Source organism: Marmota marmota, unplaced genomic scaffold (assembly GCF_001458135.2).
Source record: "Marmota marmota marmota unplaced genomic scaffold, marMar, whole genome shotgun sequence".
Lineage (NCBI taxonomy): Eukaryota > Metazoa > Chordata > Mammalia > Rodentia > Sciuridae > Marmota > Marmota marmota.
Window position 1 is genome coordinate 49,282,889 of NW_026000229.1, and position 25,355 is coordinate 49,308,243.

The window sequence follows — 25,355 nt, forward strand, 5'->3', positions numbered from 1 at the left end:
GGAGTGGATTTTCGGCACAGAAACCGCAGCCCAGCCAACAATCCCAATCCACAAACTCTCCCTGTATAAAAAATATTCCAAAAAAAAAAAAAAAAGGCGGGGCGCACTGAGCTTTCTTTGCCTAGGGTACTTACAATCCACTGCTGATTACACATTCACCTTCTCTGCCCGGAGCGAAGTGAAAGAGGAAGCAGATGGGAGCAAAGCGCCCACGGCTCTGGGCGGCAAAGTGTCCGGGAGCCAAGCATCTCTTTTTCGATCTCTTTGTTCTTCCTGCTGCTTGGCAAAGTGGTCCGCTACAGATTAACGGTGAAAGGAGCTCTTACACGCTGTGCGAAATCTTGATTAAAGCCGCTGCTCTGAGCACCATGCTCAGCACTTCAGCAACCCCCGTGCGCAGCGGCCATCTTCTTCCAGTTTCCTTGTGTTTGAGCTTATTTATCTTGGTAAGAGCTAAAAAACAAGAGAGTTAGGCAGAATAACACATGCAGTATTTTGGGAGGAGTTTGTGACTCTGTTCTCTGTGACCTGTACTTTCATTTTCTCATACCCTGGCTTTAATATCCTCATGCATGGTCTTCTTGTATATTACTTCTCTCTCAAGATTTTTCTTTTAAGATTTGTGACTTTCTTGTCCCATTGTCTCCCTACCCCCACCCAGTGCATTTTAATTATATAGAATAGTGGTTTCATTGTGGCATATTTGTACATACATATGCTATACTTTGATCATACCTGTCTCCCCATTACCTTCCCTTCCTTCTCTCTTGTCCCCTCCTTCCCTTGATCCCCTTCCTCTTTTTGTAATACATTGTTTCTTGCTCTGTCACTCACTTTCTGTTTGGGGGTGGGAGTGGGAGGACTAGGAATTGAACACAGGGGCACTTCACCATTGAGCTACATCCCCAGCCAGTTTTTAAAATTTTGAGACAGTGTCTCACTAAGTTGCTTTGGGCCTTAATTTCTGAGCCTGGCCTCAAACTTGTGATCCTTCTGCCTCAGCCTCCTGAATCACTGAGATTACAGGTGTGTGCCATGTTTCTCTTTTTTAAATGACTGAATACATTGGACTTATAGTCCTTATTTTTTTCAATTCTTTACCAGGTTTTCTCTTAACACTTGCTTCATTTGCCTAAAATAACTATGTTGGATAAGGGCAGTTGAGAGAACATCTATGTTGTTCATTTTTTATTCTGAAATTTCTGGTTTACAGTTGTTACTAATGTTAATGCTATTGACCTAAAGTGGTTTTGTGTGTACACTGGAATTTAGAAGACTAAGGAAATGTAAAAGTGGGAACTCTTCTGTAGGAAAAAAATGGGTAAAACTAAAGGGAAAATAGTTTTGCATAGGAGTATTTGAACTATCATCAAATAATAAAATCAGTACATTCTCTTCTCAATTTGTATAATGGTCAAGTTTATAAAAGATTGTGGAGGAGAAAATTTTATATTCTATAGTTCTTTTCCATTAATTTTGAATATTAGTTTCAGAGACACATTATTAAAGTCTGATTAATATTCAATTGGTATCAGATACCTCCCCCGCCTTTTAGTTAAGTATACAGAGTGTGTAAATGGGTTATTTATGCAGCTTGGAGTCTCTGGACTTTTTTTCTAGAGCTCTGATTATTTTTATGTAGCAAATAAGTTTTAGAAGTTAGTTAGAAGTACTTACATAAGTTCTATTAGTCGAGGTTTTTTTTTTTTTAATTATTTGTTTTTTAGTTGTAGTTGGACACAATACCTTTATTTTATTTATTTATTTTTATGTGGTGCTAAGGACCTAACCCAGGGCCTTCCACGTGCTAGGTAAGCGCTCTACAACTGCCCCCACAACCCCAGCCCTCAAGTTTTTTTTTAAAAAAGACTTATTTACATTGTTCTTTTTTAATGTAAATAAACACATATATATGGATATCCTTTCATGTGAGATAAATAAAATATGTATATACTTATCTCCACTTTGCATTTTATATTTCTTACATGCTCTGAAGATCATTGCATAATAGTACATATGGATATTCTAATATGCCTCAATTCTTTTTTAATAACTACATAATATTTTCTAGTATAGTATTTTATTCATTTAATTCCCTATTGATGGACATTTGGGTTGATTCCAGGATTTTGCTATGATATCTAGTCTACAATACATAACATCTTTGCACTTTTTTTGTCACAATATTAAATAATCACTTTGTAGGGTTTTTTCTTTATCTACTTTTTCTGTATGCTTTTTATATTTTCTTTTTCTTATCTATATTCAACTTTTTTTTCCTGNTTCTGCTGCCTTTCCTATCCTCTACTATCATCCCTCCCCTCCCCTGCCCTCCCCTCTTCTCTCTCTACCCCCTCTACTGTCATTCATTTCTCCCCCTTGTATTATTTTCTTCCACTTCTTAATAGCTAATGAAATTTTCTATTCTTCAGTTAACACCTGAGGAGTAGAATCATGTAGTTGAAATCAAATTCTGCTCTAATTCCCTATTCATAGTTCCTGCCAATTAAAATTTTACTTAAGTGATTAGAAATAGCTGTGTCACTGTTACTATACATACTCAGAACCCCAGTCTTTCTGTGTAAATACTGAATATTTGGAATCCTGTGGAGCATTTGCTTTTATTTATTTTTTGTTTTTCTTCTTGTGATACTCAGGATTGAATCCTGAATTGCTCTGAGCTTCATCCCCATCCCTTTAAATTTTTTTTTTTTTTTTTTTGAGGGGGGGACAAGTTCTCACTAAATTGTTAAGGCTGGCCTCAAATTTGCAACCCTTCTGCTTTAGTCTCCTGAGTTGCTGAGATTAGTCTGGCATATGATTGTATTTGTGTATTCCATACTCTGAATCACTTTTTTTTAAAAAATGAATATTATATCAGAAAGGCTATTAACAAGCAACAGAAAAACTCCAATAAGAGAATATTGAGTAGTTTACAGAATTGCTTGTAAATTCAGAGAGTCAAAATCAGAAAGCAAGCTGTTTGGCCAGGAACAATGACCAAAACTATGCCCTTTTGGTCTAGTCAAGTACATTACTGTCCGTGAGCACTAAATGTTATAGCTTGCACTGCCCACAATATTGGCTGTCGCTACCTTCACACTTGATAATGCTACAACTACACTATACTGAGAAGAGTGAAAAACTCAGTATTTGGAAATATTAGAGAAAATAATCATATTGGTGGTACATAATAAGTCCTGGGGAGTGCAGAATAATAAGTAAAACGAGCCAGGCACAGGATGCATGCCTAGAATCCCAACTACTCAGAAGGCTGAAGTAGGAGAATCACAAGTTTAGGCCCGCGTTGTCAAGTTAGCAAGACACCATTTTAAAGAAAAGGTGCAGTGGAGAGGGAAGACTGCAGGTGTGTAGCTCAGTGGTAAAGTGCCCCTAGGTCTGATCCCCAAAACAGAAAACAAAACAAAACAAAAAATAAAACCTCTAAAATATAATTCATATATCTATTTAGTTTCTATATATCTACTTATCAGGTCTTCTCAATTTATAATATCATTTCTTTCACTGAAAGAAAACAAATAAACAAGGATATTGCTATTAAACCCTCCCTATTTTTGAATCCCTATTCTTTCCTCAGGCTATTTTGCATATTACATGGGACATTAACTGTGTGACAAGACTGTATATTAATGTTGTCAATGTATATATTAATATTAGTAAAGCTCAATTTCTTTTTAATATTTTTCTTACTCCAGTGATCATCTTCTGGACCCCATGGGTTGTGTGTATCCACTTTTGGAGACATCTCCTCTCTCCTGTATGTTTCTTGTCATTAGGATTATATGCATTATTAGAGTGCTTTGAAAAATCTTGGAATTGTCAAAAAAAGAAAATTAATCTGATAATTTATAAGCTTAAATGTATAAATAGTAAGGAAGAATTTTCATTATTGTTAAAAAACTATATAGATGTTGAGATTTTTATATTTTGTTTTGGAGGCCGGACCTTCATTTCTAGGTACATACCCATAACAAGTTCCTTTAACCAACATCAGGCCTGTCCAGCATCCCAAAAGAAGCCTGAGTTTCTTACCCTGTATAATTGTGTCAGATGTCACATTAGGTAATTTCTGTTCTCTTTCTGCTTTATTTTCTGCAGCTGGTATAACCTTAAAAACAGACTGCCTTGAAGATAGCCGCCTTACATGCTACTGGGGGTGCAGTGTCCAAAAATTATATGAAGCTCTGCAGAAGCACGTTTATTGCTTCAGAATAAGCACTCCCCAAGCATTAGAAGATGCTCTGTATAGTGAATATCTCTACCAAGAACAGTATTTGTATCCTTTTATCTGATAACCCATTAGCACATGAAAATTAGACTTTTTATGGATACAATAAAATGTGGCTACGTTGTTGATCGTTTTTGATATATTTTTAATCTTTTGGCTATAGTGGCAATTTGCCTTTACATTTTCAAAAAGTATTAAAAAGGACAGCAAAGAAGAAATATATTGCCAGTTACCAAGAGATAATAAAATTGAAGACTTTGGTTCAGTGCCCAGATCTCGTTATCCATTGGTAGCGCTGTTGACCTTAGCTCATGAGGATGACCGAGAAATTTATGATATTGTAAGTAATTTCAAAATTCTGAAAGCATTACCTCTAAGTGATTTGGATGATGGTTCTTAATTATTTGGTAAAATAAAAAAAATGTTTATTTTAATTTCTGCGGATATGTATTTGGCCTGGACTCATTTTCTTAAAAAATGAAAACATGGGATGTATACCTTTACAATTTTTATACATATAATAGCACCCTCAGAGTATGATTTTTTTCCCTTTTAGTCACAAGAATATGATTGTATTTAGGAAATAAATTATTATTAAGTTAATCTCATCACTCTGTATTCTGTTATGTTTACCATATCAAAAAGTCTGTTGGGATGCATGTCCATTTTTAACATTTTTAATACTGAACAAATAAGCATTGTAATGATCTAAAGCACTCATATTTTTTTTCTTTTGGGTACCCAGGAGTCTTTAACCACTGAACCACTTCTCCAGCTCTTTTTATTTTTTATTTTGAGACAGGGTCTGACTAAGTTGCTTAGCGAGTCACTAAATTGCTGAGGCTGACCTTGAATTTGTGATCCTCCTCCCTCAGCCTCCTGAGCCACTGGGATTACAGGAGTGCACCACCATGCCCAGCTTGAAGTGCTTAATTTTTAGAGAGTCTCCACTCTTTCTTTGATAGTTGCAGTCACCTCACCTTATTTTCATTAGAGTCCCTGTACCTTATACATCTGATTCCTATATTTTTAGTAACTACAGTAACTTGTTTTCTCATTAGTGTTAAATTATTTCTTCAGTCTGGTAGTTTATCTCTATTTAGGAACATAAAACATCTTAAAGATCAAAAGGAGCTGAGCCTTGACAATCCTTTAAGTATTATAGAAAACTACACAGTTTGAACATCCCTAATCTCAAAATAAAAAATGAATCAAATCTGAAAATTTTTGAGCAGGGACATGTTGCCACAAGTGTAAAATTTTATACCTGACTTCATGCATATTAAAAATATTGTATAAAATTATCTTCAGGCTATATGTATAAGGTATATTTAAAACATAAATGAATTCCTTAGTTAGACTTTGGTCACATCCCTGGGATATCTCATTGTGTATTTACAAACATTCCCAAATCTGAAAAAAACCCCAAATTCGAAATTCTTCTTGTCACAACATTTGGGATAAGGATCCTCAACCTATACATGAAATAAATTTTGGTGAAATTGGATCATGGTGATATTGCCCTTACAGTTTACTACTTTTCTGAATTGTTTGATGTTTATTAATAAAGATGTAGTAACATTTAAAAGAATTTTTTTAAGTTGTTGATGGACCTTTATTTTATTCATTTATTTATATGTGGTGCTAAGAATTGAACCCAGTGCCTCACATATGTTAGGCAAGCACTGTACCACTGAGCCATATCCCAGCCCCTATAGTAATATTTTTGATGATACTTTTGTAATATAAAAATACTTTCACAAAAATTACTTTTCTTTCTAATAACTGTGTATTAGGCAGGGCAGATATCCTTGTACAGACTTAACAGAGTCACGAAAAATTCCAGTCGATACCCTTTATACTCCCTATCCCACAGCCACCCCCACTTGCTGGGAACTGAACCTAGGGACCTATATATATGCTAGGCAAGCACTCTACCACTGAGCTACATCCCTATTCCCTATCTTAAAAAAAAAAAAAAAAAAAGGAATAGTTTCCTGAGATAAAAATGCATTGAACTTTGGAAACTACAGACTGTTATTGGAACATGTGGCTCTGATCATTTGCTGTTAAGTCTCTATTTTTTTTTTTTTTAATATTGTCAAACTGAAGCTCTGTTGAGGTGAAGTCAGCCTCCCTCATTTAAGTCATGGAGTAGGGACGGAGGAAATGAGATTTAGGTCAAACAGTCAAAGTTGCAGGTATGTAGGATGAACAAATCTAGAGATCTAATGTATACTACGGTAATAATATATTTAGGGATTTTTGCTAAAATATTAAGTATTTTGACACAGGAAAAGGAGGGGTACCTGAAATGATGAATATGTGAATTTGCTTGACTATAGTAGCCATTTTATTATGTATGTACATATCAGAACATGTTATATACCTTAAATATGTAAATTAAAAAAATCATATCCACAGTAGTGTATTTCCAGAACCTAGTGCAGTGCCTAGATTCTCAATAAAGGTTCAGTAAGTGGGGTAGTGGGGGTACTTCATATCAGGTAGTGTTAGTGAACCTTCCAGACCTTGATGGCAAAACACCTTAGTTGCCTATGTATAAGTAGTATATGTGAGAGATCTAGTTTTCTTTCTCTGTCCTTGCTTTTTCAATTGCAGATAAATTAAGACCTGTTAAATTTGTGCTACGTATTTCCAGTCTCTTCCTTCTTTACTACCTACCCGTCAAGGTAACCCTTATCTCACCATTGTGTTACTCACCTTTTCTGAGTTCCTTGGGTTTGGGTTCCATAATTTTTCCATTTATTCAAAACAAAAGGACCTGATCTCAGTCATTTTGCTTCCCAACTTCCCCTGGGCTTCCTTTCCCCTGACTGACTGCTCTTTTTTTATTTCAGGTGCTCAGGTTTTCCTTCTTTGTTTTGTAACTTACTTTCTCCATCTGAGCAGGGAAAGATTTTGTGTGTGTGGCAAAATGTATATAACAGAAAATTTACTATTTTAATCATTTTTCAGTGTACAATTTAATGGCATATAAACAGAGAAGAATTTATTATCAGGTTCCCTGATCCAAATGGAATGAAGAATTTGGCCTCGCTGTAGTTGTGGAGGCTTCTCTCCATAGGGTAGCCAGGATGCCTGGCTCCTGAGGGTGAACAGACATTTTATCTGTTGTTCATGTCTCCCTGTCTGGGTCATTTGTGTGTCTTTTAATGTCTGTGAGCTCTATCCCCTTTTTCCACCTATTTTTTTTTCCTTCTCCTTATCTCAGTTTGAGGCTAGTATTGGCATTAAATCATACTTGTTTGTATAGTTCATGTTAATATTCTCTGTTCTTAATTTTAAAAGCAAGGGAATTATTTCATATCTGTTTTTCATGTGGGATTTTTTTTTAGGGTCATGGAGTCTAAATAAAAGCCAAAAAAAACCAAAAAAACACACACACATACACAATTCTCCCTTTCCCATTATAATAGGAAAGAATTGCTTTTATATGGTATAGTTAGGAACCAGCTTTTTGTTTTAAGCAATTAAACGAAAACAATAATTATTCCTGTAAGATTTTGAAAATGTTAAATTTTACAGAATTACATTAGGGTTTATTTCTGTAATATTCAAATAACATGATGTGGCAGAAAAAAATTAGAAAACCTAGATAAGCTAGGAGGAAAGTGTAACCAACTGTGTTCTGTCACCCAAAGATAACAACTGTGAATATATGCTCTATCTCCCCAGATTTTCATATATCTACTTTTCTAAAGAAGAGGATCAAGTCGTACATTCTATTTTGTAACCTGTTTTTATTTAATAGTATATCTCAATATCTTTTCCATATCCTTTTAAGCCTGTAAAGAATATTTTGTTAGGGGCTCAGTGGCAGAGCACTTGCCTAGCGTGTGTGAGGCACTGGGTTCAATTCTCAATACCACATATAAATAAATAAAATAAAGATCCATTGGCAATTTAATATATATATATTGTGTTTTTACATTCACAGCAGGCTTTTAAAAGCTTTTTATTGATACATAATTTCAAAAAGTTACAAAAATAAAAAGTAAAAGAATACTCATATACTTTTCTCCAGATCATCTATGGTTAACTTTTCTTTCATCCAGATCATTAAGTTGATCTTATATGTGTAAATTTCATGTAATCATATGATATATTATCATATATTTTTTAAATGATTTGAGCGCAAGTTGCATGCATGATGACTCTTTATCCTTAAATATTTCTGTGTGTATTTCTTGACATTAGGATGTTCTGGTCTTTGTTTGTTTGTTTGTTTGGTTGGTTTTTGTTTGTTTGTTTCGGTAATGAGGATCGAACCCAGAGACTTACACTGAGCCATATCCCCAGCCCTTTTTTTTTTTTTTTAAATTTTGAGACAGGGTCTCACTAAGTTGCCTTGTTAAGTTGTTGAGACTTTTTAAATTTAATTTAAAAAATTTATTCTAATTATTTGTACATGACAGAATACATTTATGCACTTTGATATATCATACATAAATGGAGCATAATTTTTCATTCTGATTGTACATATAGTAGATTCACACTGGTCATGCAGTCTTATATGTACATAAGGTAATAATGTCTGTTTCATTCTACTATTGTCACAAGACTGGCTTTTGAACTCACAATCTTTCTGCTTCAGCTCCCCCAGTTGCTGGGATTACAGGTGTGTGCCACCACATATGGCTTAAGAATGTTCTCTTATATAATCATAGTACAGTTACCAACTTTATAAATTTGACATTGACATAATATTTTATCCAACCTATTACCTATATTCCAATTTCTCAGTTGATCTAATAGTCCAACTTCTAGTCTAACTCCAGAGTTTTTTCTTTATCATATATTTTTAGCCTCCTTTCACCTGGAACATTTCCACAGCCTTGCTTTGTTTTTAGCATTTTTGAAGAATTCAGTGCATTTTTGAGGAATAGTTGCATGCACACACCCTTTTTATAAGCAGAGCATTCTCATGTTTTTCTAACATTTCCTCATGGTCAGATCAGAGTTGTGCACTGGCAGCTAATGAACTGCCTAAGTGATGAATCTTCCTTTTCAGGCCATAGCCTCTAGAAGAATGCAGTGTGTTTTCTCTCATTGATTATGTTAGTTTTGATCTCTCAAAAGGTATTATATAATTTCTCCATTGTTCTGGGTTTGTTCTCCCTTGATCTGTGAAGAGGCAGTTTAGCTCTCATGAGGGTATTTTTGTGTGCAGAAAGTTTCAAATTGATATTTATGTGGTGATAATCACTTTAAGACCATGTAAATATTCTGCTTTTTATCAAAAATTTCCACTGGAATTGCATATCCATTGATGATTCTTGCCAGATTTTATCTTTACTATGATGAATGAAAAATGATTATTCTCTAGCCCCATTCCTCCTTCCAGTCAATTCTTAGTAGGCTAATGAAGTCATAGTCTTCCCTTTTCTTCCATTTGTTTATCTGTTTGTTATCTTTTTGACCTTCATACCCGCCCCATGGTTTATAATTCATTACTAGATTTAATTATTTTGGTGCTCAAACTTCCTGGTATCCCACTTCCTGTCAAGACTGAGCATTTAAAGTCAGAAAAATCTGAGAGATATAATCAGATATTCTCTTCTACATCTCTTTAACTTCATCCCCACATACCACAGTCCTTGTAGATAACCAAATTCATTGTTCTTTTTAACCTTCACTATGTTTCTTTTCCCTTCTTTCTTACACAAAAGGTAACACACTATAACCATACATGCTCTTTTGTATTTGACTTTTTTCACTTCATTGTATCTCAGTAGTCATTCCACATCAGTTCCCAGAGATATTTCTCACTTTTTTTTTTTAAACAGGTGCATAGCATTCCATTGGGTACAGACCCATAATTCCAAAAGACACAATGTTGACAGCCATAATCCTGAGTATTAAAATTCCAAAAGATAAAAATACCAAGATTTTAGTTTTGGAAAAAATAATTTTTAAAATTCTTTAAAAGACATTTATTTACATTTTTAAAGGGAATTTATTTGAGAAACATTAAAAAAAAACCACAACATAATACTTCATTGGCCACTTTATAAAATATAATAGCAATACTGTTTGAATATTTTGCAAGCTTAAACACTAATGCTAATGCTGAGGATAACAGGTATGAGCAGACAAAGCATATTCATGAAGAAATAGGTCAAAAAGCAAAATGCCTGACACATCACTGTGAATGGTAATTGTGTGCACCCAGCTGTATGACTGAAGTCATCTGAAATACCATAATCAAAAGCATAATGGATACTTACCTTGCAGGGGAGTTACCATGATCACGAAGGTGGTTTTCCCAGGATGAGGCATATCCATTACACTGCGATGTGCTGACCCCTGCGATTTTCCCAGATGTGGGAAACTAGACTGCATAATTTGTGGTAGCAGGGGACTGCATTCTTACTCTTCCCCTCTTAAAAGAAAAAAGGGGGGGAAAAGCCATAATGGGTTACCATTACATTTGCAGCTCTCCAAAGTTCTGAGATCTCAAGAATTTTATCTTTCACAAATGTAGATATTCAAAAAGGACATCACTTCATTCATTGAAGTTTTGGTGTTTTTAATGTACCTGCACTTATAATATTTATAAAGTCAACATTGTGATAATATACTTTTATAGAGTCATATTTGCAAAAAAAAAATATAAATTAGAACTCTCTAGAAGTCTTACATAATTTATGCCTATAATATTGGAAATGCTAACCTGAAATACACAGCATAGCTAATTGTAAAAAATGAAAAAAAAAAATTTAACATGTGAGGAAATACTACAGGGATAGATTATGGGTATTTATATAAAGGTAGTCCATAAGAGCAGTCTGACTTTCATGATCTTTATATTTTAAATTATACATTGTGATGAATAGCTGTATTTTTTCCTTTTGGGCAAAGCTGTCCTTAGAGAATATGTTCACATTTTCTATATGATGCTTCTCTTTTTGAAATTCTTCTACAATTTCATATATGCCATGAGTACTCCCTATTTAATTTTCCAATCATTGGTTTGTTTGATGTGCTTTTACATCATATGGGTAATGCACAGACCATTCCACATGCACTTGTTCAGATCACATATTTGGTAATCAAATAGCAACACTTGCTTAAATGTCTTCTTATCCTTCTGTGCACGTACTTAAAACCAGTCAGTCAAACATCTCTAGCTTCTTTAGGCACATGTGATTTTAATTCATTAAGAGCCCCTGGAATCTCATTATCTGGAAGGAATGCCAATGCAGATAAATGATGGCACTTTTAATCTGAAGTTTCAATTGTTTCTATATGGTGTGGCAAATATCTCATCTGAATTTTCTCCCAAGTGTATTGGGCTTGGAAAAAACAAGCCTTATTGATAACACTTTGAAATTCCCTCTTTGATCAAACTTAATTCCAAAACTGTCTTTACCATTTAGAGATTTCATTGAACTCCATTTTCTTCTCCAAAGTCTATGAAATTTTCAAATAAGAGTTTAAAAGTACTTCATTTTTTCTAGTCATTAATACATACATGGATAAGTTCTAGAACCTCCAGACCCTACAGGGGCATGAATGGCATATGTTTGATTAAACAAACAAAAGCCTAATGGGGATAGCTTTGAAATTGTCATCTATTAACCAAAGTGAAGCACAAACTAGTTTTTCTGTGTTAGATTTAGTGGTAAATGTAAGTGGTTAGGGATTTGACTATTTTCCATGAAGTCAAAGACCTAACCAGGAATAGTTCAACAACAGAGGAACCTCTGTGTCAGCAAGCATCTTTGGTTCAGAAGGTCACTAAGCCTTTCCAATTCTTTTTTCTTTCCTGAAGGGATGCATGGGGCTATGTATGAAGGGGCAGAAATAGTACACAATTAAATAACTTGGCAACTGTTCTATGGATAAATCAAAAACACACTGAAGCCCTTCCCCGGAGTTTGATTTTCTTACTCTTATATAGTCTTTTAGTTCTATAGCTGCTTTATTTAGTTTTTGTTTGGGGGATTTATCCAGTAGTGAGAGAGGTATGTTAAAATTACCCAGTATTATTGTTTTGTGGTCTATTTGTTTCTCATAATTGAGAAGGGTTTGTTTGATGTACATAGATGCTCCATTGTTTGGGGCATAAATATTTACAATTTTTTTTCTTTTATTTATTTACTTATTTTTTATTTTTGTTTTATCTTGACATATCATACATTTGAATCAGATGGGATATAATTTCTCATTTTTCTGAGTGTACAGGTTGCAGAATTACATTGGTCATGCAGTCACGAATATTTACAATTATTATGTCTTGTTGATGTACAATTCCCTTAAGCAGTATGAAATGTCCTTCTTTGTCCTTTTCTGATTAACTTTGGCTTGAAGTCCACTTTTTCTGATATGAGGATAGAAACCCCTGCTTGTTTACAAGATCCATGTGAATGATATTTATATAGCCTTTTTTAAAAAATGGGAATTGTGATTTTTAGGACTTTAACATTTGGGGTTTTAATCTTTTGGGCTTCTGATTTGGAGGACTTTGATGTTTGGGAATTTCAGCATTTGAAATTATGGCATTCATGATCTTATCCTTTGGGAACCACACTCCATTGTGTGTATGGTGTGCATGTTATCTTAGTTATTGAGCCAGTCTTCTATGCTTGGATACTTAGGTAGTTTCTAGTATTCTGCCATAACAATCTTGTACTGGATAACCTGTGCATTTGTAATTTAATATCACTGGGGTTGTGTAGGTGGAGTATGAATGAAGGTTGATACATATTGCCAAGTTCCCTTAATTGGGATTATACCTTTGGATATTATACCTTTAGAATTTTTTTAACATTTTTTTTTTTACATTTTCACCAGTGATATATGGGAGTGACTATTTCTCAAAAGTCACTTCTGAATTTTTGTCAATTTGATGAGTGAGAAACAGAAAAGTTTTGATTCTAATTGAATGTCTTTTGATGTGGTTAAGGGCCATGTTTATATCTTTTTATGAATTATTTGTATTTTTTGTCCACTTTTCTATAGAATTTTGGTCATTTTTTTCTTCAGTTTTTAAAGATTCTTCATAAATTAGGGATATTAACCAATTGTGATTTACATTCTGAATATTTTATTCTAGTTTGTCTTATCTTTGACTTTGTAGTGCCTTTTTATCATGTATTTTAAAATTTTTACCTAGTCAAATATATCAAACTTACCTGTCTCTGGGTTTTTTTGTTTGTTTTTTCGTTTGGTACCGGGATTGAACTCAGGGGCACTCAACCACTGAGCCACATCTCCAGCCCTATTTTGTATTTTATTTAGAGACAGGGTCTCACTGAGTTGCTTAGTGCCTGGCTGTTGCTGAGGCTGGCTTTGAACTCGTGATCCTGCTGCCTCAGCCTCCCGAGCCTCTGGGATTTCAGACGTGCTCTGGGATTACAGGCACGCACCAGCTGCCTCTGATTTTTATGCTTGTTTGTTTTGGGGGTTTTGTTTTTCCCTCTAGGATCTGGGAATTGAACCCATGGGTGTTCTACCACTGAGATACATCCCCAGCTGTTTTTTAAATCTTGAAACAGAGTTCACTAAGTTACCTAGGCTGGCCTCAAACTTGTGATCCTCCTGCCTCAGCCACCTAAGTAGCTCTGTTTACAGACGTATGCCACCATGCCCAGGCTACCTCTGGGGTTTAAGTCATAGTTAGAAAAGTCTTTTCCTACACTGAGACAAAAGAAATTTACCAGTTTTTTTCTAGTACTTGTTGTTAGACAGGTTTCCATGGTTATGACCTGACAAGAACAACTTTGAGGAGGAAAAACTTATTTTGGGCCCATATAGGTTCAGTCCATGCTTGACTGACCTCACTGCTGTGGGCCAGAGGTAAGGCAGAACACCATGGTGGAGGGTATGGTAGAGAAAGCTGCTTGCCTCATGGCATCCAGGTAGCAGGAAGAAAGTGAGCCAGCCAGGGACAAAGTATAATCCCCAAGGACATACCCACAGTGACATATTTGTTCCAACCACACCCACCTATCTACAGTTACCACCAAGTAATCCACTTAAATTATTAATCCATCAAATGAATTAATCCACTAACTAGACTCCAACTCCCATAATCCAATAATTTTACCACCAGACATGCCTGCATTACCACATGAGGTTTTTCTGGGGACATCTGTATATCACTTGTATAATTCTATTTTTTTTTTACATGTTGATTTCTTATGATTGGAGCTTATTCTTTTTTTTCGAGATGGGGGATACTGGGAATTGAACTCACAGGTACTCAACCAGTGAGCCACATCCCCAGCCCTTTTTTGTATTTTATTCAGAGACAGGATCTCACTGAGTTGCTTAGTGCCTGGCTTTTGCTGAGACTGGCTTTGAACTCTCGATCCTGTTGCCTCAGTCTCACTGGGATTACAGGCATGTGCTAATGTGCCAGGCTTGGAGTTTATTCTTATATTTTGCATAAGGAATGAATCTAATTTTATATTTTTCAAAATAGGTATCCATTTGACCCAATACTGTTTATTAAAAAGGTTTTTTGCCTGGTGATTTGAGATGACACTTTCATCATATTCTTGCACATAATTAGGTCTGTCTCTGCACTGCTTATTCTGTTTCACCTATCTGACTCTTCATGTGCCAGTATCACACTGTTTTAATTTTAGAGGACCTTGTGCCATACCAGGCAAGAGCTCCATATGAGAATTTTAAAGTCAATACCTTAGGTCTATAAAAAAAGCTCACTGGAATTTTTATGGGGATCACATTCATAAATTTGAGTATAATTAAGATACTTGTAGCAAAAATGTATAACTAGCAATGGTTCTTCAGTGACTATAATTTATAGAGATTAGATTTTTAAAAATATAGACTCTAAGAAACATTTTTTTCACATAATTCTAAAATAATATTATAAGATTAAATATTGACTAGTGTTTAATTTTTATTTTAGATTTCCATGGTATCAGTAATTCATATTCCTGATAAGACTTATAAACTTTCCTGCAGAATATTGTATCAATATTTACTTCTGGCCCAAGGTCAATTTCATGATCTGAAGGTAAGTCGTACCCTGTTGTCTTATCTCTCCCATTTTTGTTTATGGAGCTTCAAAGAACGGCTGTTTACAAAGAGATAATTATATTTTTCAGTTAGTTATTATAGAAGGTAACTGTTCTTTGCTAATGGATTTGCTAGCTCATAAGTTTTGAGTAGCTCTATGACCCCCAGATTTAAAGAGTAATTGTCATTTATAGTTATTTTTACACTTGTTCCTTTGATTTTCAGCAACTTTTCATGTCTGCAAATAATAATTCACCTCCTTCCAGCAATCCCTCTGCTGAAGAAAAAAATGCAGATCGAAGTTTGTTGGAAAAGGCTGGACTGTCTGAAAGTGAAGTGGAGCTGTCTGAAGAGAACAGCAAGGACTGTGTGGTTTGCCAGAATGGAAGTGTGAACTGGGTGCTCTTGCCCTGCAGGCACACGTGCCTGTGTGACGGCTGTGTCAAGTATTTTCAGCAGTGCCCAATGTGCAGGCAGTTTGTGCAGGAATCTTTTGCACTTTGCAGTCAGAAAGAGCAAGATAAAGACAAACTGAAAACTCTTTGAAGATGTTGTTACAACTGTAAAAGTACACTTTCTACCTAAGATGCAGAAATTTGGGTTCTTAGAATTAATCGTAACATGGAATCTACAGTATTGACCATAAAAGAGAATTCTATTTTAACTTCTTATTTGTACAGTACATGGATGATGAAAATTAATTATTCCTTCCTATTCAGTATGGTGAACGTTGGAATATGATCTATGATAATACATAAAAATTCATTTAACTCTTGAGAAGAATATAAACATTTGGCCTTTTTTCTACTAGAATATTTCATTTATTGTTGATTAGAAAAATCATCCTGGAAAGCAGCCTATCCAAAATTTTAGATGGTAAAAGTCTCAGGATTGCTAACTGTTTTCCCTTTGACGTAATCTGGAGTGATATTAGGAAAAATTAGGAGTTAGAAAGGGCTTCTCATTTTAAATCCTTCCTTGAAATATGCTTTTATAAATGTCCATCTATTTGGTTTCTAATTTCTCTTATCATCATAGTTACCAAATACAAGTCTTAATTTTTTAATATAGGTTCTTAAACCATAAATGCAAAATATAGTCATTGAGTGTTCTCAGTGTATCATGGATTAAAATGATACTCATCTAAAGGAGAAAGATATATAAAACCTGGGTAATAAAGCTTCTGGGATAATTAAATTTATTAGCTCATTTGTCAAATGTGATTAGAATAGTAGAATATGCTGTACCAGGAAAGCTTTGTGAGACTGTCAATGCCTTACCTTAGATTTCCTTCTGCATGGCAAATCTATCCCAAACTGGAGAGGTTTTAGAGCTAGAAAAATGAGTAAAAGAACAAATAACTGTTTTTTTTCCCAGGGTATTTTTATTCCAATAAACCCAGTATCCCTCTGAATAATAAATTATTTTGTTTATCCCTGTTTTATCCTTAAGAGAGTCAAGGAACTGATAAGCCAAAAAGCCCCTTCCCCAGTTCTCCTCAAAATGGCTAAGAAAAACAAGGGAAATCAGAGATTCCTAAGTCCTTAGTGAAAATTACCTTCAACTCACCAAGGCAAGTAGACCATGGCAAGTGAACTATAACATTCAGGGAAATTTTCAAGTCTTTTTTGTCCTATTTATATTAAAAATAATGCCTTACCTTTTATATCAGTGTTTTTAAATATCATTTCATTCCAATCAGATATTGATAACACTCTCAAGAAGATCTTGTTCTCTGTTTTATAAGCCAAATCAAACTTTCATCTGCATTCAATAGCTATGTAATAAATACCTTTTAGGGTCTGGGGTACAAAGGATCAGGCAAGGCTCTTGACCTTAAAATATTTGTGCCTAAAAAAGAGTATTGATGGATAGAAACACATCCATCCCCACCCTTGGAAATTCCTAAGGCTCTTTGCAACTCTGCCAGTGGAAGCAGCCAGCCCAAACTGTAGTCTCTATTGCACTTGGCCCACAAATTAACAATGAATCCTGAAAACTCACTTTGGAAATTGGGGGTTACTCAGATCATTTTCTCTGTCCTGGCTTGTACCTAAACTGTCCTAGATACATAGTTGCTTTCTCAAGGGTTACCCTGAATCTTACTCCATTTTTTATACTAAAATATACATGACATAAAATTTACCATTTTAACCATTTTTAAGGGTAAAACTCAGTGACATTAAGTACAGTCACATTATTGCACAACCATCACCACAATGTATTTATAAAACTTTATCATACCAACTGAAACTTGGAACTTGTTAAACCCTAACCCCCCTTCTGCCTTCCCCCTAGCATGTGCTAAACACCATCCTCCTTTCCATGAATTTTTTTCTAGGGCCTCATGTAAGTAGAATTATATAATATTTGTCCTTTCCTGACTGGCTTATTTTACTTAGCATAACGTTTCCAGGGTTTATCCATGTTATACCTTGCATCTGAATTTCACTCCTTTTAAGGAGCCTTTTAATATAACTCTCATATTTTATTCTACATTTTGATATCCATTTATCCATTATTTTTCTTAACTCTTAAAGGTGATTTTCCTTCTGCTCCTCTTGCAGCTAAAGTTATTGTTTTTCCTGCCCTTTGTTGCACTTAATATGAAGAATTTGATAGGCATCAAGTAAAAACAAGGATAGATGGCCCCCCAACTTGCAATGATTCCACTTAATGATTTTGAATTTGACAGTGCTGCAAAAGTGATGAACATTTAGTAGATTGTACTTGAAGATTTAGATTTTTTCTTCTCCTAGGCCAATGATATACAAAATGATACTCTCCTATAATACTGGGCATCTGCAAGAAGCCACAGCTTCCAGTCAGCCACACCATCTGAAGGTAAACAACTGACAGTCTGCTGTGTGCTGTGTTGCTAAATTAAGATGCTCAGTAGGGTAGATGTATGCAATGCATTTTTTTATTTACAATATTTTCAACTCACTTATGTTTATCAGGATATAACCCTTTCATAAGGACCCTCTGTACACTGACTTCTAGAGGTTTACGTCTGAATTTGCCAGTAGCAGTGAATAGTGACATTGTGTGAGACAATCTGGAAAAGCATTTTATTTGAATGGATTATTAGAAATATAAAATGTTTAGTTTACATAGGCTAGTTGCTACAAAAATCTCAACCAGGGCTATATTTCAGCAGACTTGACAAGTGACTGGCCACTTCCTCCCTCAGTGACTCTTTCTTTCTTCCCAACTTGGTGCCTGCTGAGAATTCTTAATGTCTAAACCAGATCCAAGGAAGGAACTTAAAAACTGTTACCTGAGGACTTGACACAAGTCATTGAATTATCTCCAATGGGGTTCTCCTACTTTTTAAGACTTACCATTAGTTATGGAATGAAGGGTTTTTCTTGGCTCATGGGAATTTGAGGAATCAACATAAGATTTGGAAAAAGTAGGTGGAAGTGACGTCAGCCTCCTGTACTCTATAGTAACTCAGTCCTGCCTCAGCTTATCCCTATCCCTCTGGATAATTCCCCAGCTCCATTTCCTAGATCTTGAACACTGACCACCCCCTGCCACAACTGTATCTCTATCTTTCCATGTATGTATGCACACCTGCTATAGTATATTCTTCTAAATCTTTTCTTCCTTGTCACCATGACTTCTATTTCCCAGGTCCTGAGTATTCTAAAGATGCATTAACTTGCTCCTGGGTTCCCTGTTCAGCTATTTCAAATGGTTTTCAGCTTATCTTGTTTTCTTGACTTCTCCACCCCACCTGCCTTACCAACCCACAAACTTGGTTTAACTGTGTTATATTAAAACAAAACTCAAGTGACTTTACCAATTAGTAGAATTCACTACAAAGCCAAGCTATTTAGTTTCATCCAGATCTCCAGCCCTGCTCAACAAGTGCTTTTATTTATGTATTATTATTTGTCCCAGTGGACCTCCTACCAAACTCTCAGTTTTTCCAAATCTCTTCTACTCTTCTCAACTTATATATTCCACCACTGCTGTATCAGTCTCTGTTAAAACACTTCAAGAGGTAGTATGGTGTGAGGTGATGATGGGCCCAAATTGCTTGTCACCTTGGACAAATTAGTTAACCTCAATCTACTTCAGTTTCCTCATCTATAAGATGGTGATAATAGAACCTACCTACAGGCTGTTGAGAGGCTTGTGTCAGTTAATATGTGTAAAATGCTTAGGCTGGGTATAGCACAGAGTAAGCCCTATGTGTGGTAGGTTTTACTGTCCTTACTTCAAAGCCAGTAGACATTCTTTTCTTTCTTCCCCAAGAGAAGAGCATACTCTGCCTCCTTTTGAGACTCTACTTGTGTTCTTGCTTCCTGAACTCTTTGTGCATTCAATAATTACATGATTATTGAATGTCAAAGATATCCCTTGTTTGGGCATTTCTGATACAGCTGTGAATAAAACAAGTGAAAACACTTTCCTGTGGGGTCCACATTCTAGTAGACAGATCACTTAGTAAAAGATACTGTGTATCAAGTGAAGATAACTGCTATGGAGAAAACCACAGCTGGGATGGATGTGTTGGGCCTGTGGAAGATGGAGGTGAGGTAGTGTTTCAAATATGGGGAAAGCCTCCTTAAGAATAAAGACCTCAAGGAGGCCAGAAAGTAAGCCATGAGTTTATCTTCATAAGAGATCTTCATCTTAATCTTGACCCTTACTAGGCCAAGGGTTGGAATATACTGAAATGGAGACAATTAGAAAAACACAGGTTTAGAGGAAAAGAGGAATTTTGTTTTTATTCAGTTTTAAATGACAATTGGAAATCCAAGTAGAGATGCCATGTAAGCAGGTGAATATACAATGGAGTTCAGAGGAGAGGTCCAGCTGATATAAAATTGGGAGTCATCAGCATGGTATTTAAAGCCAGAAAACTGTATAGGAGTTAGCATAGGAAGAGAAGCACTCCATGGACTGATATTTTGAATATTCTAATATTCAGGGGGATTAAAGAGGAACCAATAGACTGAGAAGGAATCAACAAAGCGGAAAACCATAAGAATGGTCTTTACGATGATCTATTAGTACTTAGATGACCACCATTTTATTATGTTCACAGTTTCTGTAGTCAGGTATAAGAACAGGGTATGATGTAGGTAGCCTTGCCTGGGACTTAGTTGGGGAGACCTGAATGGCTAAGAGTGACTTAAAGGCTGGAGGGCTAGAATCATCTGAAGGCTTCTTCACTCAGGTATTTGGACCTTGGGCTATGATGACTCAGACAGTGTCTGAGTAAACACAGTTGCTCAAAAGGAGGTAAAACACCCCTGAGTTAAATTTTCTGTATGAAAACAAAAACCCTGTGACCATTAAATTATCTCCAATTCCCCCAACCCTTCCTGGCCACACATTTTCCATTTGATTTGTTCTTTGACACATCTGGTGGCCTCAGAGAAATCAAACTTCCTAAATGAGGGATCTAGAGCTCCAAGAGCAAGTGTTTGCAATGACCTTGGCAAAAGCTGCATGGCCTTTTTTTTTTTTTTTTTAAAGCAACAGAGTTTATATACCATACAATCCCCCCACATTCACAGTGTATCATTAAATAGTTTTAATATATTCCCAAAGCTGTACTACCATCTCTGAAGTCAATTTTAGAATATTACTGAAATTGGAATTTTAGTAATTAAGTTTGGGATATTACTACTCCAAAAAAGAAACCCAGTAGCCAGGTGTGGTAGTGCACACCTGTAATCCCAGTGACTTGTTCCTGAGCAACTTAGTAAGACTCTGTCTCAAAATTAAAAATAAAAGGAGCTCGAGATGTAGCTCAGTGGTAAAACACCCCTGGGCTAAATCTTCTGTATTAATTTCAAAAATCCTGTGACCATTAAATTACCTCCAATTCCCCCGTTCCTTCCTGGCCACAGGCAAGCACTAGTCTACTTTCTGCCTTTATAGATTACCCTGTTCATTTCATGGAAAGGAATCACATGGGATCATAAGTAAAATCACACAATTTGTGGTCTTTTACAATTGGTTTCTTATAATGTTTTCAAAGTTCATTCATATTATCACATAAATCAATACTTCATTCCTTTTTATTGCCAAATTCTATTTCATTGTATATCTATGCCACATTGAATTTATTCACCAAATTGCTCATTGCTGAGTATAGAAATACAACTGATTTTATATGGACATTGTGTGCTTCAAATTTGCTAAACTTGTTTGCTAGTTCTAATAGTTTTTTAGTGGATTGCTTATACCTTTTCTGTATGCAAGATCATGTCATATGCAAAAAGAGTTTCCTTTACTTCTTCCTTTCTAATGTGGATGCATTTCATTTTCCTGCTTAACTTTCCTGGATAGAATTTCCCTGGAAATTAAATAGAAGAGAGCAGAATGGACATCCTTGTGTTGCACCTAGTCAGTCTTAGGATGCTTTCTCTTTCATAACCTAGTCTTGGAAGTCACATAGCACCATTTCCAATGTGTCCTATTGGTCAAAGCAGTCACAAGACCATCCAGATTCAAGGGAAGCAGACAGATTTCATCTCTTGATGGAAGGAATAGTAAAGAATTTTCAATTATAGTTTAAGCCACCACCACTAAGTTTCCTAGACACCAAGTGAAAATTTCATAGAGGAGAGAGTGATCTATGTTGAATGATATTGTTTTTGTGAGGCCTGAGAATTGACCATTGGATTTGGCAATGCAGATGTGATTTGTGGTCTGGTTAGAAACAATTTTGGTGGTATGTGTAGCAAAAACTTGTTTGGGATGAAGTCAGGAGAGTTTTGGAGGAGGGGAATTGGAGGCAGCAAATAGAAACAATTCTTTCGAGGATTTTGTTATAAAGGAGAGTAGGAAAATTTTGTGGTAACCTTAGGGGGATACTGAGTTCACCAGAATTTAATTTTAAGGTGGGAGCAAATGGCAGTATGTTTAAATGCCTGTGAGAATGCTTCAGTGGAAAGGGGAAAAATTGAGGATGCTGGGGATAATAGGAACAGTTGCTGGAATGGTGTCTGTGAGAAACAAAAGAATAACATGTACTTCTGTTCTCTTCCATCTTCAACCTAACTTGTTTCCTTTAGCCTCAAATTATGCTAGATAACACTACTACTAAGGAAAATTCCTTCCTCAACCCTGTTTCTCATTCAATCCTGAAATTCCTATACAGTGCCCATCTTTTTTATATTTCCCTTAGCTCAAGATATTTTGAGAAAGAAGTCTACACCAATAATTTCTCAGTGCTGATGCTAACCTGAATCACCAATCAGATCCTTGACATATTGAGACAGAAGTTCCCTAGGTAATTCTAATACAATGCTAAGTCTGGGAGCCTCTGAAGCCTATACTGTAGTCATTTTTGTTTTCTTGTCTCTCATTCATTATTAATTTTACCTCTTCTTTTAGATTCCCATTGTTCTACTTGAGCTGAATTCCCATGGATGCCCACTGAGCTCTGAGCTCTGATTTACCCCAGCCAATGATATTTTCTTGCCTCATTTATCATGGTCCCCTGAAGGATTCCATATCTAACTTTTCCCTTGGCTCCTGAGTCATCATGTTCCATTACATTTTAATGGTGTTTAACAATTGTTTTGGGGGAAAAAAATTGTTTTTTTGGAGGACAGGGAAAAATGCAAGCCCCCAGTCTCATTCCTCTTAAATTCTGATTCAATAGATCTGGAATCTGGCCCATGAATCTTTATTCTAATAAGCCCTTAGATGTTTCTAATGCAGGCAGCCCACAGATTTCACAGTCATGGATTTCTTCTCTTTCTTTCTCTCTAAGAGTTTCACACATCACTCATTGGTCCCATGTCTTGTTGTTAAGCACTATTCAGGTGGTGCACCTGGCAGTCAAGTAGTACCTATTTGAGAGCTTACTGCCTGTGTTCTCACTGTTGCGTTCAACTTTACTTATAGGCCGATTCTTCTTCCATCCAGTTATCTACTTCTGATCTTTCTGCTGAATTTTAAACTTTCTTAGTGGCTAATAGATAGTTCTACTCATATCTCCCTTATGCTCTTCCAACATATCCAAAGTAGAACATATTTTTCTATAAAAATCTCTCTCCCATTTTCCCCTCCTTAGCTAGTGACATTGCTGTCTTCCCAACTATCTAAACACCACAGAATTATATTCCACTCCTTCTGGTCCTTCACCCCTCATCCTACACTTGCTCAGTTAATAAATCTTGATTTCACTTTATGTTATTAATGTCTATGCCTGTCTCCTTTCTTTCCTTCTACACCTACCTCACTTTTGGCTCCTAGTTCTGCCTAGCCAACACCTAATTGTGTCTCTCAGGTATAGATTTTTTTGTTTGTTTCTTATCTCTTACAGGATGACTTACAAATATGAAGTAGTGCATTTTTCATATGTTTTCATAATAGACCATGCTTAAGCCCTCTTAACACTTAGCACATTATGTGTTAAATGCTTATTTACTTCTTTGTGTCTCTCAGTAGACTAAGAAACTGCTCAGGAGAGGTACTGACTTATTTGTGCATTCCCATTGATTTGCACAGAGGTTACCATTTAACAAATATTTGTTGAATGAATAAATAAAGAATTGAGGAATCTACAGTCATTTTAAACAGAACAAAACCATATGCGTAGTTTAGAAATATCAGGATTGGAGGTGACTTGCAGGGTAGCAGTCTGCAATGTGGAGTGTAGGGAAGGTATTAGAACTCATGTTTATTTTTATCTACTTAAGAAATTAAATTTTATTAATATTGGATTAGCTATCAAACATGTCAATCACATAAATAAGCATACAAGTTGGGAGGATGGTTTAGCATTGAATTGGGAGAACTATAGAAGTAGGAAAATTGAGATCAAGATGCGATTACGGGGAGCTGGGGTTGTGGCTCAGTGGTGGACATGTAAGACACTGGGTTTGATCCTTAGCACCACATAAATAATTAAAATAAAGGTATTGTGTCCATCTACAACTAAGAAAAATGTTTTTTTAAAAAAGATGCAATTACAGTGATTCAGATGAGGAACAGAAAGGGTCTGAAGACTTGAATTTTGATCCTGGGGATGAGTGCAATTACTGCAGATATGATGGTGTCAGGGAAGACCTCCTTGGAGAGCCTATAGTTTTGCTGAGACCTGAGGGTTCAGAGAGAACCAGCCTTGTCAAGAGTCTGGATACAGCATTTTGGGTGGAAGGACCAGAAAGTTCAATGACCAAATAGGAGATAGAGCTGGGGTTGTAAGAAGAACTGAGAAGAGGCCTGTGATTGGAACTGAATGAACAAGGAGGAGCAGCATGGGCGGAGTTTGACAGAGGGCAAGCAGGCCTTACTGGCCATGGGCAGAAGTGAGCATTGTTGTCTGTGCAGTGAGAAGACATCAGAGTTAAAGCAAGGAGGTAACCTTGTCTGAGTTGCACTTTTAAAAATCTGAGGGAAGAAGGTGTTTGGGGACAGGAGTTGATGAATCAAGAGTTCGATCTTAAACATTGTAAGAGTGAGGTGCACTGTTAAGCCTACCTTGTTTGTTTTATTTAAGTCATTGAAACTTCAGGCAGTTAATATCTTCTATGTTTGTCATAGCTAGATCCTACAGAAATTCTGCAGATATGTACCAAGCACAGGACTGAGTCAGCAGGTTAGGAGGAGAAGGAACAGCTAGTATGTATCTTTCTCTGCTGTAAATGCTTTGTATTATTGCCAGCAATTAAGTTTTTGTCTCTCAACTCCAAACCTACCCTTCTATCCCTGCTTTGTGGTGCTGAGGTTAGGACTCCCTTAGGCTTCGCCAATCAGAGCAATAGAAGGAATTAAGATAGGGAAGAAGGGATTTCTCCTTCCCGTTTGTTTTCTGTGGATTTCCTGATTGCTTCCTGTTCCTGTGACCATCATCCCAGGTCTCACTTATTCCAAGAGCAACTTTTGTTCAAGATTATAGTTCTTCCAACATTTGCCAAACCTGCTTCCTCACCCTGATTCAGGACCCCAGCTGCAGTCCAGCAGAGGTCTGAGTTTCAGTGCTGTGGGGGCCCTTCCTCCAAATGTCTAAATTTTTCTAAGTTCAGCTTCACTTTGTTTCCTCAGCCCTGTAGGTGGTAGTTGCTTCCTGCAATTGTTCTCTCTATTATACCTCTGTGATTTCCATTCC

At 35.9% G+C, this 25,355-nt stretch overlaps 1 protein-coding gene and 1 non-coding gene across 3 annotated transcripts in view; both read left to right on the forward strand.

Annotated features, from left to right (window-relative positions):
• Nucleotides 1–23,826, forward strand: part of Cgrrf1 (cell growth regulator with ring finger domain 1) — a 46,838-nt gene extending 23,012 nt beyond the window's left edge. The window contains exons 3-6 of one of the 2 annotated variants that reach the window (XM_015480902.2): nucleotides 4,120–4,297; nucleotides 4,442–4,589; nucleotides 15,156–15,263; nucleotides 15,491–23,826. In XM_015480902.2, coding sequence (XP_015336388.1) covers nucleotides 4,120–4,297; nucleotides 4,442–4,589; nucleotides 15,156–15,263; nucleotides 15,491–15,811 — 755 coding nt within the window. In that variant the 3' untranslated portion in view covers nucleotides 15,812–23,826. The remainder of the gene's footprint in view (nucleotides 1–4,119; nucleotides 4,298–4,441; nucleotides 4,590–15,155; nucleotides 15,264–15,490) is intronic. The other variant, XM_048793330.1, reaches the window with a different exon arrangement.
• Nucleotides 10,493–10,655, forward strand: LOC125613455. Its single transcript, XR_007344022.1, has one exon. It is a non-coding gene; the product is annotated as a U1 spliceosomal RNA (small nuclear RNA).
• Nucleotides 23,827–25,355: the final 1,529 nt, after the last annotated feature.